This window comes from Lepisosteus oculatus, chromosome 5 (genome assembly GCF_040954835.1).
Source record: "Lepisosteus oculatus isolate fLepOcu1 chromosome 5, fLepOcu1.hap2, whole genome shotgun sequence".
In the NCBI taxonomy this organism is placed as follows: Eukaryota; Metazoa; Chordata; class Actinopteri; order Semionotiformes; family Lepisosteidae; genus Lepisosteus; species Lepisosteus oculatus.
Genome location: NC_090700.1, coordinates 54,083,173 through 54,100,616, shown reverse-complemented (window position 1 = coordinate 54,100,616; position 17,444 = coordinate 54,083,173). Strand labels below are relative to the sequence as shown.

The 17,444-nt window shown below is 40.4% G+C and overlaps 1 protein-coding gene across 3 annotated transcripts in view; it reads left to right on the top strand.

The window, feature by feature from the left end:
• Positions 1 to 17,444, top strand: part of mctp2a (multiple C2 domains, transmembrane 2a) — an 82,573-nt gene that overhangs the window by 2,369 nt on the left and 62,760 nt on the right. For all 3 annotated transcript variants that reach the window (XM_015343745.2, XM_015343744.2, XM_069190628.1), the window contains exon 2: positions 16,735 to 17,295. In XM_015343745.2, coding sequence (XP_015199231.2) covers positions 16,810 to 17,295 — 486 coding nt within the window. In that variant the 5' untranslated portion in view covers positions 16,735 to 16,809. The remainder of the gene's footprint in view (positions 1 to 16,734; positions 17,296 to 17,444) is intronic.

Here is a 17,444-nt window from a genome sequence, read left to right as displayed (position 1 = left end):
TTTTTTTTTTACCAATTGTGTGCTGCTCAACAGAGGAAAAGGGAAACATTTAACATCATTGTAACATTGGTCATACATTGTTAAGGAACATTTTTGGCATTTTTAGCACATCTCTGTACCTTATAAGTTACACAAGAGAGTTTACAGCTTGTGAAACCTGATGTGGATCACAAAGCTAAGCAATGCAATCTTTCCAGATTCCTCCAAAGGTGATTATTAATTAAATCGGGATTTAGGTACAGTACAGTATGTATGTCACATCTTCCCCTCTTCATTCTCAAGTTTGGTCCACTTTGATGTGGATGGACAATTTAAATGGAATCTGACATATCTGTGGTATTACGAAAAGCCCTTTCAGTTGCAAGTTTTTTACATCTGCTTTCAGAAATGTTTGTAAGATGAATTTGTTTTATCTCTGAGCCACTGCTGTTCAAGTGATGCTTGCTCTTATTTATGCTCTGTAGAGGCCATTTTACATTTGGGATAATTACTGCCTTGTGACAGATTGTGGGTGGTTTAGAGTTTCTCCGTACAGATGGAGTGGAAGTCCTCTACAGACCCTTATCCAGCTGTGGCTGTGAGCTGCACGCTGGCGATTTGACATTGGGTGGTCAAACGGTGTTTAGGGCTGTTGTATATGTGGCATTGAAACAAGTGGCCTGTGAGTAAATCCATTCATAATCTCCATTCATCCCCTTACTTGGTTTCCTCCCTTCACAAGTGACACTGTGTCACTGTGTTGACATGTGTTGAGACTTTAAAAAAGCATATGGGGGCCAAAATTGAAATTCAGGTTCCCTGTTCTTCAAAAATGCACAGTCAAAGCAATGTGGTGACAGCAGTCTTTGCACTTTTATTTTACAGGCCAAGAAATTAGCAGTAAGATGATCGAGTTACTTTGATCACCATAGTGGGTGTTGTTTTATCTGCTCATTTGAGGGAAGCCTGTAGTTTTGATATGAAAGGTTTTAAAGAGGGGTGCTAGAGGGAAAGTATGCAGTGTTATCCCTCCTTCAAGAAGGATAGGTTGTACGTCATACAAGGTCAGCGCAGTGAGGCTGCTGTGACACAAGGACAAATGATTTTGATTTCCTGGGGATAGCAGTGCAGATGTCTTTTTTCATTTATATATACAGTATGTCCCAAAGACATGCTAGATAGTTTAACTGGTGCCTCTACCTTGTCTCTGAATGTAGGTGTGCCCTGTGATTGACTGGCACCCAGAATCTGGTCCTGCCCTGTGCTCTGTGATTCCAGGTCAGGCTCTGGTTTCCACAACTCCAAAGGATTCAGCAGTTATGGATAAGGGATGGAATGAGTGACGGTCAACCCAAATCTGTTGTCATGCCATGTAAATCAACTAGTTCATGTACTTTTACATCTCCTGGTAATGTTACAGAACATTGGGTTTCAGGTTGCAGTTTTTCAGTAATGTATAGAACATGCAAATGTATTTAGTGTTTGGAAGTCACATTCAAATGAGCAGACTCTAATAGTGACAATAAAGACAAGCCTTCACTGATGACTTTACTCATGTCTTTATGGAAAAATTTGTGGCATGGCTTTCTCCTTAAAGTTTTGTATCTGGTTATATTCTCAACTGCAGGCAGTTCCTCTATCAGAGCCATGTGAGGTATTTAATGAGCAAGCCATATTACACATGCACAATAATACTAGACATCTGATTAAGGATTTGTACTGTATATTCTATGCATATACTGAGTGCATACTTTAAGCATGTTTGTTCTTAGGAAAAATATCCAAATTTTGATTAAATGTTTTTGGCATTGTTTTAATTAATTGATCATTCATGGCTGTCTGTGATAGCCTTGAGTGAGTCTTTTGCATGAGCACTAAATTGCCTCATTAGTATAAATCACCTCATTAAAAACATAATTCAGGTTTTGATTGGGCCCAGGTAATAAGGTGACTTAATATGTTGAATGTCACCACCGGTGAAAATTAAGAAAGAAAAAATGAAAAGAAGTCAGTATGTGCTGCTTATGAAAAGAATAATGATTTCGTGTCATTATTGTGTTGGTGGTTTGACTTGTCAGTGCAGTATTGCTCCTTGTCTTGGGTGGTTGTAGACAGCAAGTTCTAACCTGACAAGATGTTAGAGACAAACGTAGTTCATCAACAGTCCACCAACAATAAGACTACGGTTTAGGCAACCACAGTTGTCGTCATCATCATCATCATCATCATCATCATCATCACTGCTTACACTTATATAGCGCTTTTCTTGACACTCCACTCGAGACAGTCAGGACACACTCACGATATCTAATTTAACGGGGTAGTCCAAGGGTGATGGCCTGGCCACGGCTGTCTAGTCCAGCTTTCTCTCACCCTGGTCCTGTGGCCCAGCATGCTGTACAAAATACCTCAAATGGTCAATGAACAGAGATCTGAAGAACGTGTTAGATCCTTCAAATTAAAGTAACTAATACATTCAAGGTATTCACAGCTCAGCTGGAATGAAACCCAGAATATGCTGCAGCTCTCCAGGCCCGGAGTGGTAGATCTCTGGTCTGTTCACTACAAAGCCCCCTCTAGTATTTGATGGCAACTGGACTGCACTCTGCTTGAGCGAGCTCACGGGCAGCCTCTCCTGTGGGCCCATGCTGTCGTGACAACATGCCAGCAGGACACTGCGCTTCTCCATGCTGCTTTCTTGAGAGCTGAGGATGTTGCATTTATGCCGTGGATGTAGACTTGATGCCTGCAGCTGAGCTGGGATGATGTGCAGCATATAGGTAGTGAGCATGCATGTCCAGGCGCTGTGAGGAGAATAGGACAGGGTCCCCCAAGACTGCAGCTGCAACCTGGTGCCCAGCCTCCATCATGGACGTGCTGCTGGTGTTGCAGCGACAGTGCCCACACACACGACTAGCTTGTGACTTTCACAGAGACTGCCTGTGAAATCTGTTCGTGACAAAAGACCATCCGAATAATGAATTTACCTATGATGTCTGTTCAGAATAATGCCATATATGTGCAGTATGTAGTGATACAGTTAATTAAGCATAAAACTGCTTGGTGTGCTATGCCTGATTCTATTAGTGTAATTGATTTAGTAATAGTAGGATTGGTGTAAATGTGAAAATTATAAAAATGTTGATGCTGTAATTAGCATTTTTTTAGGATTTTCTGAATGTTTGGAGGATTAAAAAACGTTTTACATAGTTTGTAAATGGTCAGTTCTCCAATGTAGTGGTAATATATAATGATAACAGAAGTAATCATTATTGTGAAGCTAAAGAAGAGAGCTTGTTTTATTCTTTTATTGTTTGCTTTTTAAAGTCATGTTTAAAAATTGAGTGACTATTTTTGATTTGATCCTGATAATGACTATGTAGCCAAGCTGTATGTTTGTACTTCTAGCTTATAAATGATAAGGTCAGTTTACAGAAGGAGCGAAGATTAGATCACATAGACCTTCTGTTCCTTATGTTGGTTAGCACCTCCATAAGAGTACACATAAAAAGCATGTGGAAAGTGTTATTTTAGTATAAGTGTGAATTATTAATGTTGTAGTGCTTTTCAGAAGGCTATCAATTGGACCTGCACGATCCTTTCAGAGTGGGCTGGCTTATGCATTGTCATACTAGTGAATAGTCAGGTCTTCATAAGACCAAGTTAAACACTGTGGTCAACTCTCATTCAGAGCTTTGCTTTTCTCAGGATATGAGTGCATTTAGCAGTATAAGGCATTAGTGCTGCTTAGAAGACAATATTGTATTTCCCACGCTTTCACTACTTACCCTTCAAATATAGAAACATTGTGCATTCAGAAAGGCCACTTGAAAGTAAGTTTCTGTCAGATAAGGGTGTCCAGCTGTATTTCAGACAGAAGCCCTTTTCCATACATGCCTATTAGGGGAATAGCACCAAACCAAAACAATATTGTTGTATGTAAAGACTACACATTATCAGAGGAGTGACACGGTGCTGTGTTTATTAAACACATTGCTATACCCTCAGATATCCTTTGTTAAAAACAATTCAGAGAATTGTACTACATTGTTGTTCTTGCCCACATCGTTATACAGTAAAGATATTTTTTTCATGCCAATGTGTTGAATTTATCATGTGCAGTTTGTGAATGTTGAAATTTTTATTCATGAAAAAGCAGTAATTAAGCACAGTAAAGGATTGTGGAAAAGCTTTTGGACAAATGTATTCAATCAACCTTTTTCCCACTTCAGATATTAACTAAGGCCTTTATTTGATTCTCATTAAAATTAGAAAGATGATGTCACCCAAATTACTGAGCCACAGTTTGTAAAATCTTTCCACATGTAAACATTGGTGAGCTACCTTTCATAAGTCTGAACTGATCCCTGCAGTTCATATAATGTAAACTTGGAGTAAATTAATGTGTTTATTTAATTTAATTAGACTAAAACTGCAATTGCTAACTCCTATATTGTGTAGAAGAGGCATTCTTGAGATCTGGAACAAAACAAGGTTTTTTTCTTTATTTCGATTTTTTGGGTTTAAGCAAGTCTAGGGTCTTAGCTATCAGACTTTATAAAGATACAACCTCCTGTTTGAAATAAGTTTTCTTAAAATCCCTTTTTTGCAGTTGACTGAAAACGATTTTTTTCTCAACTCCGTCAGACACAGTAAAAGTACATAGTACATAGTATTTTAAAATTGTTTCTTCTAAAGAGAATGAGACCTTAAATGTAACACAATGTAAACTTCTTTTATCAAATATTCTGCCATAATATAAACAAAATCAGCAAGAAATCATCCCATGCCAATTATTTTCTAATACAGACTTTGAAGAAAAATAATGTAGACACTTGAAATATTAAAAAACATACTTCAGTTGTAAAAGGAACATTTGTAATCAAAATAAACAGTTATATTGCAATGGTAAATGTCATTTTCAACAAAATATTGAAAAAATACCTCTGACGGAGGCGATTGTTTGATGACGGAGTTGACCAGTAAGGGACGGATTTCAAAAATTGTTTTATTTACTTCTTAGAACATCAAAAACTATCTACACTCATTTGCTTAAACTAACAAAACTCCCAAATAAAACAGAAACCATTTACGTTTCAGAATACATCTGAATTTTCTTCATTGTCAGGTGATAAGTGATTTATTTTGTATTTACTGGGTAGTAGGCGACGGACATGTTCCCCCTCAATAAATTCTGTAACATCTGGAGAAAATTTTTGAATTTCTCTTCTTCTGCTTATACGGGTGGGAGCTGGAGTTTCCCGTCATTGTTACCAAGATGTCACCAAGTGGACAGAAACATACGTGTTCTTTGCCATGTCTTGGTTGAAAACCATTGGTGTGTAAAAATTCTACTTCCACATCATGGAAGTTCTAAAACAGTTTAGACTCCACAGCAAGGACTTTGGACAGCCACCAATGGTCATCATACACAACTGCTATCCAGTCCCCACATCCAAGGTTATCAGCAGTTATTTCTGTTGAGGAACAAGTAATAGGTTTATTCCATGCTGAAAAAAAGAAGAAAGAGAACACAACGTTTCGGCCGTGGTTATTTCTGTTGATGTGCCTTCAGGACTAGACATAGGTTCTTCCATATCTTGTATTAATTGTGACAAAGGGCTCATGGTGGTTTCCGCTGTGTTAGAGGAATGTCCCTGTGCATCTAAGTGGCGTGCCTCAGAGCTCGAAGAAAATAGGCTCGAGCTAAAGCACAACACGTAGCCTTCGCTCACTGCTAAAGCATGAAAGCTGCCTGTAACTCAGACCCTTTTCATGTGAAGAACCTGGCGGATCTGTCTTGTTAGATGGCAAGGATTTCAGACTTGGTGAGAGTAGCCTGCCAAATGTCTCAGTCTCTTTTCTTTCCATGAGATATAGTTTGACATTGTGCAAGCTTGCAGACACTTCTTTGTGGAACACCCTTGCATCTGTGATGTCAAGCACTAGAGTGTCTGCTGCCCTCTTCACTGCTGCACCAGTCCCTTCTGCTGACCATGTGAAGTGGGGAAGAGGTTCCATGATGCTCTTTGGAATCCCAGTTTGAAAGACATGTAAGACAGGAGAGAAAAGTTCTTTTTGTTTTTATATTGTTTGCTGGGACCATCAGATCAAAAGTGTATGAACTAACAGATGCTGTCTCTCTCAGCACTGGTTCCGTGGAGGCCCAAACTGCTGGAGCGTCTTGTCGCTTTGATTCAGTTACCTTGCTGTCTTCTCTTTGCTTGTGTAGCACATTCCAGTGAGTCAATTCAGTTGTGGCAAATTTTGACCATTACTTAATGATCCTTTTGATCCGCTTTCTCTTTTAATATATGGCACTTATTTTTTAACATAAAAAGAAGCTGAACTATTTAAGTTAGGATTCGTAGCTGATTTTAATAGCTTATTACAATTATAGTTGATAAAATTGTGCATAATCAACTCTGTCAGCCTTGATGTCAACACCGTAAGATGAAATATCTGAAGGAGTTAACATCGTAAGGAGCTGACAAAATTACGTTTGTTTTTCTCACACACGTTGTCTACAGAGTAGCTATTTTGTTTTAGCCTATTTATGAAAAGGTCTCTACGAACTAATGAAATACAAAATTTTTTAATACACGACGTATTAATTTTTTAATCTAGAACACAATGGAGTTGATGTCTTATGGTGGGGACATGGCCGTTTTTTTAAAATTATTTATTCCATTTATCAAAAAATAAAAAACTTACCAGACCATGAGATGTGTTACACATAACAAAACCAGGAAGTGGAGAGACAGCATTTACAGAAAAAAAAAAACATTTCTATCGAAAATGGCTAAATATAAACATTTCCAAATCTTGGACAAGGCCATTTAAATTCTCCTTGATTATAAAATAAAAAAATAACCCATACAGTAGGATAAAGGAACATAGATGCAAAAGCACCTAAATATTGATTTAAAACAGTTTCTACCATTTATTTATTCATTTTTTCAGCCATTTTAGTAGACTTCATGGGTAGTACATGTTTTGCCCGAATTCAGAAGAATGCCTGTAAAATACTCCTGTTTTCTCATGGGCCAGTAGTGTCTTAATTGTGGCTGTGCTAATGGTGGCCAACAGTTTATTTTATTTTGAATATTTGTTTCAGACTAATACTGATAATAATAATGTTTCTTTATTAGCCCTATACAATTTCTTGCATTAGGAATTCGTCTTTTCGCATACCCCAGCTTTTCTCCATGGAGACACAGACACACAGACATTGAGAGAAGCTTGGGGTCAGAGCGCAGGGACAGCCATTGTTCGGCGGTCCTGGAGCAGTTAGGGTTAAGGGCCTTGCTCAGGGGCCCAACGGAGTAGGATTCCTCTGAGGGGACCTGATCCACGTACAGGTGTCTCTGCTATAAGGAGATAGATGTGTTCCTGTAAAACCCCACATTATGCTAGATCATGCAATAAAAATAACAGGGCTTATGGGAAAAATAGGGTTAGGGGCATACCACTCAAAACCTAAGCATATGCCTAACCAAAGCTTTACCAAATTTAATAATGATCCTATTAAACATGTTAGCACAGTTTAAATACATGTTAAATTCATAATAAATAAAGAAATACTACAGTAAATTTAGGACTTTACCTTAAGAAAAAGTTCACCACCTGAAGTTTTATCACCAGCATGCTTTTTAGACACTTCTTCTCACCTTGTCCACTGATATTTATGACAATGCAGGAGATTTAGTGAAAATAGCACAAAAATTGAGGAGCACCTCCCAATTAGCACTTCCAAAACAAAGCACGTGGGACAACTGAGCATCGTGTATTCCTGTGCTGACCGCCGTGTTCAGTTGTGTTACTCCGCAACACAAAACGTAAACATGTCGGGGATGAAATCATGTATAAGCCAACATGAGTTTTGCGTCATACAGACATCTTTCCCCTGTTTACCAATCGGGTATGAGGCAGTTTGCATTTTGGAAACTCGCATAACAGCAGAGATCACTGCATTCAAAATCAAAGGCACTGACAGAGGATTTCCCAACAGTGAAATGAGAGCTGGAGGAAACAGGTGGAATCTTCGTGGTAGACAGGCGGTACATCTTAATGCAGAAGGTAGTGGAAGGGCGGACCAAGCTGCCCAGCCATGCTGCCCTGCCTTCCAAATGGGCAAAAATGGCCTCCTGTTGCCACTGACTAAAAAATATTTCTTGAACATTTATAATGATGCAGTACATCCTGAGAGGTTTCTCGTCCTGCATCTGCATGCTGGGTTCAGTGATGAAAAGTCAGGAGCTTCCAATTCAGAGAACACAGTCCAGGCACTGGAGAGAGGATCTAGAATCCGTAGTCGAGCTAGCAAAGTTCAAAGCCAGGGAGACAGAAAAAGACAAGTGGGGGGTAAAATGTAGCCCAGGTCGCACACAGCGAGCATGGTGCAAAGCAAGCAGGCAGACAGAGCACTGCTGAGGCCGTGGAAAAGCCCAACGAGCAGTGAGCAAGGGCTCTGTCAGGACTTTAATACAGGAGCAAGGGAACGTGGTTATTCAAGTGATGATCTCGTTAGTGGGCAGCGGGGGGGACTGATCAGCGCCCATATCGGATACGGGCAGCCCTGGTGGATCTCTCTGGCCGTGTGAGGGTGCGAGCTGGCGTTCGCGTGGGTATTCTAACATCATGGTAATTTTGAACAATGATGAATAGGTTCAGAAGCCAACCTCAGTGTTCCCTGTTCGTTCCTGATCCTTCCTGATTTGCACAGGGAAGCAGAAGTTGTCGTGATAGGCCCCCACGCTGGATTCATGTGATTGTTCATGTAGAGGCCTAGCTGAAGGAGGAAGTGCTCGATATCAACACGAGGAGTTTCATGCATTCCAGGATGCTGGCTTGATCATGTCGCTTGAAATGACCACGACAGATTTGCATGTTTATATATAGGAATACATGAAACGCTGTGGCTTTAGCATTGTGTGGTCAAACTGTGACAATCTTTTCTTGCGACATTAACAAGTGCTGAGATGTCACCTCTGGCTGCAATGCTGGCTGCATGCTCTTAAAAATTGCATGTACAGTATGAGTTCACCACAAAAGCCTTTTGCCATGGAGAAAAGATGCCGTTTCCAAGTGGACACAATTAAGGAGTCCTTTTCTTATTAATCTGCAGTATGTCATTATTTGAAATTGTTCAGTTTAGATGTATGTTTTGGTTTTCTGATTTCTGAAATCTTTTGTGATATGTGATGCTTCTTAGACTGTCATTAAAAATCATTGGTCTAATCAGCAGCTAGTCATTGTGGGAAATGGATCAACTATTTTTAAACCTGTAAGAGGCTTATGCCTTTCAATGCTGTTTTGAAGCAGTGATGCTGTGTGCGAGCTGTTCTTGCAGAGCTGGTCCATTTGGGTAGATGATGGGATTGAGGCCCAGTCTCCAGTATGCAGTTTAAAGGATTACTTCTTAACGAATTGCTTTGTGTACTTTTGCTTCTATTGTTCCCTCTTCTCTTAGTTTTGATTGGCAAGTTGAAATCATCTACCCTTCTGGCTGTGTGCTCTCCCTGCATTGACAGGGAGGCATGAGAGGTACAGGATTGCCTCAGGTGGGGGCCCTGGGCTATTGTATGATTTGTATCAAAGCAGAAACCTTGTCAACTTTAAACCCTATCAATCTATTTAGCAGCCCATAAACTGTAGACAGTGTTTTTTTAAATTATTTTTATTACATGCCCAAGCCATTTGGAATACCTGTTCTGAGACTTGGATTCCCAGCGACTGCTCCTGCTCCGCTCGGGAGAGAATGAGGCACGTGGACACACCCGTTCGATAAGCTCTCCTGCAGAGTCGCAGGAGCGGACAATCCCAGTCCTGCCTGAGGGACTCAGCCAGATGTGCGCAGCTGCTTGTTCGAGCTACAGTAACTGCCTCTGGGTCAGAGTTCAGCCTGTGTTCAGAACTTGTGCCTTTGCTGTTTGGGCCAAATGTGAGACACCTAGAGTACATGCTTTTAGCTGCCCCCCGTGCTTAAAATCCAATCTCTTGGGATCGGTCAGTGTGAGTGATATGAATTCTTATTTTCCCAGTAGGCTATGTTTAAATTACGACTTGCCCATAGTTTACCCAGTGGAAAAAAGCTTGCTGTGGGTTGTTGATGACTTTTTTGTTGAACATCACCTGACAATTTAAGTTGTCAAAGTTTCAGATTCTGATTAAATGAATGTGGGTTGATCTTCCAACCTGACTTTTGACCCAGACGTATATCTAAATTATCTGCCTTTACAATAACTTGGTTGAGGGGTTGGATCTTTTTACTGTAAGAGGATGTGTCACTGTTCTGGAACCTCATGAGAGAATTGGTAACTGTCTTACTGGTCTACTGTCAGGACAAGCCAGATGTTATTGTAATGTACACAGGATATACAAGGTAATACGAAACTTAATAAAATCGATGTCTTCTTTCATTTTGGAAAGAATGATATTGGTTATAAGGCATAATCTCATTTGTGGGTTTGAAGCTGGAAAATCTTAATACTTCTGCCAGATCTGCAGTCTTTTGCGCCCTTAATTATTTCATAAAGGTGCCAGCAGTGTTTATGCTGGAGTCATAGTTCCTAGTGGCTGCAGGGTCCAGATCAGTTTTCACATAGGCAATGCAACCATATAACAAAAGGTAAACTGGTAATGCTACTTTAAAATATGCAGTTTTAAACTAATGAATACAAAGAACTTGAGTGTATTCAGTTCAGTATTGTAACATCATTGTTTTCACGAGCAATCAATACACAGGAACTTGCAGCTTCTCTTTATGGAGGCTCTGGCCTGCGCCAGAGACTTACGTAACTGTTTCAGCAGTAAATGAAACCTGCCTCTTGCCTGATAGACGTTTCCTCAGGAGACCAATATCACGACCATTTGTTGGGCCACGTTTCCTGTCACTGTGTGAAGTATACATTACAGAAATGATTGGTGTTTAGAGGACAGAGTACTTGATAGTAAAAGAATGCTGGATTGTTTCTATGGAATAAGCTGTATATCACACTTTTCTGTATGGGTATAAAGGCCTCAATAGCAAGCTTTTATATGAAACGCATCGGAACTGTAGCTGTAGTTTTTATAAAACACTGTGGTCCACTTCTGAGTTATTTAGAGCAAATAGGAAGAAGGTGTAAAATTAATTTAAATGTCTGGTGTACCCTGGTTCACTTCAGGTCAGTAAGGGCTATTTAGCCTTGGATCGTTAGTAATGGATTTCCTGTTGTGGGAGAGGTAGCAGGCTTGGAATTTCTGTGGAATTCTCTTAGGGGAATTGCCAACAGGTTTTTTTACAGTAAGTGAGGAATTAAGATAATTTCCGAGAATACTGTGCTTTTGCAGCACACTGGTGTGCTGTATATGCAAGTCATGATCTGCTCTGTTTTTTCATTGCCCTCTTTTGCAACCTTTGCAGTTTACAAAGATTTTTAACAAATAAGAGTTACAAGCATTTATGTGGCACTTTCTATCCCAAATAATAGCAAAGATCCCCCACTGAAGTGCAGTCCCTACCTGGGTGAGGTATTGCTGGAATTCTGTGTGAGCAGCCCAGGCGATACAAGTTTGTGCTCTGTAATTTATGTGACTGATATTCTTTTTGATGATGAAATCTCCTGCATGTAGGGAAGGTGATAGATTTTCCTCTATGAGGACTAGAGTAAAATTGGGCTTGAAATTATTCACATTTGCTTTGAAATAGATTGACCCCTATCACAGCCTTTAGAGCTCCCTTTAATATCTGATGAGCATTTTGATATCAGAAAACATCCTGTCCCATTGCCTTTCACAGCACTGGATTTTAGCCTAAGGCTCACGAAGAAACATCCCTGCATATTTAAGCATGCATAAATAAGGATTGGAGTATGTATACAAGCTCTGTGAAATACGGCAACTTCCTGTTAGTTTAGCAACATGGCTTACTTCAAATGCTACTCTTGCTCTTATCCAAATGCATACAGACCTCTGACCTGACTGTCCCAGGAGGTTTTTTATTGAGAAAAACAAATGCATATTAAATGAAACATCCTTATCTTGCTGAAGGCATTCTAGTTTTTACCTCACCTTTGCAGGGATAAGAAAGAGAAGGCTTTGAGCAGACATTTGCAGAACAGGTAGCGCACATGGGGAAAACCCTTGTCTGCTACTGCTTTACACTATTTCCACTGTAATGGACGTGATGGGTTGCTTGTATGGAGCTTACCTTCTCTAATATTCTGGGAGGAAGAGCTATTGGAAAGTCCAGAGAATAGAAATTACTGTAAGTCTTCATTTTTCAAACTGCGGTACTGCTCCATCACTCTAAATGATTCATTTGCCCATGTATTTATGTAGTATTTTTGTTCTGGTGCAGTTGGATGCCACAGTAAATGATCTTTCCACAGATTTGTTGAGGTTTTCCTGCCTGTGGTAATACTCAATACTAATAACTCCAGCTCGGCTCATAAGGTAATCCCAAAGCTGTTTTGAACCAGGCAAAACCAGCAACCGGTGTCATGTACACAGGATATGAATGAATTCTGCTTTGAAGTTGTACATTTTATTGCTGCCCTCCTCATGTGCTTTGCCAGTCTCACTGACTGATGTCTGTATACTAAAACTGTTATTGCCTTATCTGAAGTAATGATTTAAAGAAGCTGGGTATGAATATTCCAGTTAGTTGTCAGTCATAGCGGTTTAGAGTATCTCTTTGCCAACCTTATGAAAACTTTGCCATTGCAGTCTTACAATCAATCAAGGTTTATTTATTAATGCACGGACTAGTATCGCTAGGGTATTTCCACGGTTCAGTGTGAACAAATTGAAACAATAACAGTCTCTTCTGCAGCCATGGCGCCGCCAGACTTAAGTAAGTACTGCAGATCTTCTGGTTACAATTAAGGAGCTCAGTAGCAGACTGAACTGGTTTCCTTCCTCCGTATAAAAAAGATCATTGCTTGTTTTCATCATTCACACCAGCACTGCTGCTGCCTCTCCGTTCTTTACATCTTAAAACACGAGGACAGGTTATTCTTGTTTTCTTATCTATTTTTTATTAGCACATCTTACCAAGAGACATTTGAATTCAGCAATATACTCATCCACTTTTATCAGTCTCAATGAAGGAAATTGTTCCTACATTTGAATAAAAAAGTTGGTCTTGCCTACATGTGCAGTAGTCTTTGAAAGGCCGTTTTCGTACCATGACGCAATTTTTTTTTTGCGAGCATCCCAGTGACTGCCAAGTGTTTTTAGTTCATCTTTCAGTAACTGATTGTAAAAAAAGCAGAACAATCTCTTGTCAGCTTTTCTTTTTTTCCACAAAGGTGTGAATGAGCTCTGGAGAATGGCTGGAAACAATTATGACATTGTGAGGGGAAGACAGAAGTTATCATCCAAATTAAATTAAATTTTGTTTAAATTCATTGGTGTGAGCGCTGATATACTGTAGGACTGCTGTGTTGCTGCCTTTTTATTACAGTTTTCAGTAATAATAAATTCTCTGAAAAAGATTTAGGTTTTGATAAGGTGATAAGGAGTTATCTGTTCAGTCATTTAGGAACAAAAGTCATCAGTGTCGGTTGCTAGTTTAGTTACAAAAGTCAAATGGTGGGCTTTCTTTTTTCTTCAGTAGTCTTGTAAGACAGGAGACAGATGAGTCTCTGTCAGACTCTGTGGGTCCACGTTTTAGACATTTATAAAATTGTCAAGGGTAAATTTGGCTGTTTTTGGAGTGAGCTATATCACTTAAGGTTGGCATCTGTAAAAAATAAAGTCCATAGTTTAGTTTTATGCTGTGATTATCTCATGGCATGAGTATGTGCTGTATTTTATCAGCACAGCATGTGTGAGTCGGATTCCTTAGCAGCTATAGATCCATCCTTGTATGTGGCAGTTTTTTCATTTATATCTAAACTGTAGGACTTTTTACTAGAGTGCCTTTGTAAGCAAAATAGGTGTGATTCATTGGTTTAATTATTGCAATCAAATCACTAATGACACCCTTCTAAATTAATCTCGCTGCTAATGCAAGTCCTGTCACTTCTATGGAGATTTTGGTCATGACAATGAAGAAATAGCCATTGTAGTTACTTGATTAAACTTTAGAGACCATTTGGTGTCCACATTGCTGGTGTTAGTCATGGTGTTATTCATTTTTTACAGGGGTCTTTAACAGTGTACAATTTGTTTATTACTTAGGTGCTCAAACACATTTTCTTTTTCTTTGGGGCTGTTGCTGTTTTTACCTGTTCCTCATTCCTCACTACATCAGAAATGGTATCTGGGACTTTCAGAGGTGGGGAACATGATTAAAAAGACCTGAATATGGCTCTTTAAAAACATTTTTGGGCTCATTGTTTCAAATGAGCCCTTATAGGGCTGAATGAGTTGTTTGTATAATTAATACATATATTAATAAACAATTTTGAAAATGATCTAGATTCAGAAGAAGGATTAAAAGATTTTATCTTGATCTTTTTCTGAAAAGGTGTTTCTCTTTGGATATGTTTGTGTCTGAGGCCTACATGATCATTTGGCTGACACGGATTCAGGGTTCTGGAAAGGCTTGTTCTCCTTGTGAAATGAGAACCTGTCCCAAGGTGACATGAATGAATGGATTAATGAACTGGTTTTTATTTCTGAAGGAGATCTTGAAACACTGCGTGTACAAAGCTAGGAATGTGAGAATGCAAATGAGCGTCTTAACGTCAGAGCCCCAGTTTTGAAGAAGCTCGTTGGAAATGTTGTGGGCTGCGAGATGTGAAGAGTCCCTTGCTGCTGTTACCTGACTAGCAAATGCTTGGTCAGAAGACACCTGTCATAAGCGAGACAAAGGTTGTCTTTTGTTAGAGACATTACGTCTGTGTTTATCACCGTCAACAATTTCGTGCGTAGCACCAATGAATTTCTTTCCAGTGTAGCAGTGCGTTATGAACTCGGAACAATGTGAGGAATGTTAAAGCAGACAAGGCCATTGTGCCCGTCTTCCTCATTTGGTTATTAGTTGCGTTGTCGCACAACCATTCTGGAAGGATCCCATTTCGTTTGTCTCGACAGAGCGACAGGGTGGCCAATGGCGCACAGCTGTGCCTCTCTGTGTAGAGGCAGGCCTCCTGTGTCCTGGGTGCAGTGTCATGCTTGAGAAAGCCATGTTTGGCTGACTTGGCTGTGTCAATACCTTGCAGGATTTCAATATTTGAACTCTATTCATGTCTGAGAAAGGGTGGAGTGCTGAAAAGCTTTATTTTTTTTCACAAAACCTTTTTTTTACGCAGCCCAGTCGTTTTGAAGTTGGTCTGCATATCTTGTTACTATTTCCTACATGTAGGCTGTATATCTAACAGAGAGCAACAGACTGCACAAACCTGAGGCATGTACGTCTTTTCTCTTTTTCTCCTTCACAAGCATCACTATTGCTCTGCCCTCAAGTCTTAAAGTTTTTTTGTTTCCCATGTACTTCAGAAACGTTATCACTACAGCATGCTTCAAATGATGCTTGAAATTTTGGTTGCAGCACATTGATAAATGTATTTTTGGCTGCTAGCCTTAGGTCTTACTTGCTTGTTGTAGTGTGTATTCTGCTACTCTCCTCAGTAACAAGGCTGCGTCGGCGTGTGTAGGCTTGACACCTGAAGAAGGCTCCACAGCTGAAACGTTGTGTCTCTTTTCTTTTCAGCATGGAAAAAATCTTTACTTGCTCCTTTGCAGCTTATTAGAAATAGTGGTTTCTGTTACAGGGCAATGCAGTGAGAGGTCACGTGGTGGTTGTGATATATCGATTGACAGAAGGTTTCCAAACCCTGTCAGTCCCTGTGTCTGGTGGTTTTAGTTTTAGTTCCATCTGGGCTATTCAATTGGACAGATTTAAGAAGAAACTCGCCAGTCAAAAGTTTTTCAGCTCTGGGAGCTTAAACATTTAAATTTCCGTAGACAAATGTGGAAATAAAAGCAGCGGACACCGGGGTCACGAGAACCAGGATGGGAAAGCCTTGGGCTAACATGCTTCTGAAGAGTGAAACAGCAGAGCCGTGAGAACACACAAGGTGTGCACTGTTACTACATGTGCATCAGGCTCCACAGGGCACGGTCCCACATGTCCTGTGTTGTTTCAATCTTAATATTGAATACAATACATAGCCTTAGTGCATTTCTTTTCCATAGTGCTGGGCAACAGAAAATCCCAATCAACCCCAAATATTATAGCAGTCGCCATTAAAGCCACGATGAAGATTTCTTGAAGATCAAGTTCTTGAAACCACAAAAGTTAGTAACTGAACTGAAGTAGGATGGAAGGCACTGATAAATCCTGTAACATCTGTTACAGTTAGCTCATTCATAGTGTGTTCTATCATACAGTAGTAACTACTCGCTAATGTCACAATTTCATTTGGTCTCCTTACGTACAAATTCACTGATCTTTGTTCAGCTCTGTGTTTCAAATAATGCTTGATTTTCACTTCATGTTTGTAGGGAAAATGAGTAAAGATTCTCTTTTCCAGTGAATTAAAAGCTCAGTTCTAAAAAGCTGACTCACAGTATATTAACTTCAAATGTAAATGCATGTAAATCTAATTTATTCTTGTAGCCATTCAGGTTTATTGCCTTGAGTTGTTGAGAATGTAACATTTGCAATTTAATTGTAGGAGAAATGCCTTTTTAGTCCTCCAGATTTTCTAGCCATGTTAAAGAAAACAGCCAACTTGTAACTCAGAAGCAGCATAAATATCTTCACTGGGCACAAAGATGTGTATAAATCCTGGCATTTTGTCTTTTCCACCCCTGCAGTGTTTCTTAAGCGAGTGGTCCAGCACGAAAACGTTTTGACGGTCACCAAAGCACTTTCACTGTCCCCTCTCCGCGATGGAGTCCAGCAAGACTACCGCGTGGAGCAATTTCTGCCAGAAGGCGAAACCTCTCTTCTCCAACATCGTGAAGGGCAAGAAGCACACCTCCAAGCTGCAGGTCGGGAAGAAGCGGGTTCTGGACCGGAGAAAGAGTGTCTCGGTGCCGGACCTGGCGGTCGCGCAGAGCTTGTCCTCTGAAAGAGATGGGCCAGCGGGTCTCCAGCTGTCGGGCCTCAACAGCCCTTTCTACAGCTGCCACTCCCTCGGGCTGGATAAGGCCCCGACCGACGGCGGCAGCGCCGCTGCTGCTGTGGCCCACGAGCTGGCCGTGCCGGCGGAAATGAGGACCTGGGCCTCCACGGAGTCCATGCAGGACAGACTGACGATAGCCGAGGAGGATGGCTTGTCCTACACATTGGAGGACATGGACTTCAAGGACAGTGACACTACAGGACCTGCCCTGCCACGGGGCTCAGGAGTGCCCGCCATAGCAGTAACAGAGGTCAGAATCACTTTCATTTTGCATTTCTTGAGATTGCGTAGAATTCAGACTTTCCACACTTCAGACAGGGCCGTTCTTCTTTCAGTGTGCTGCTTGTGTGAAGGACATGTCACCAGTTGATAAGGATGAGCAGGACCTCAAGCAGGACC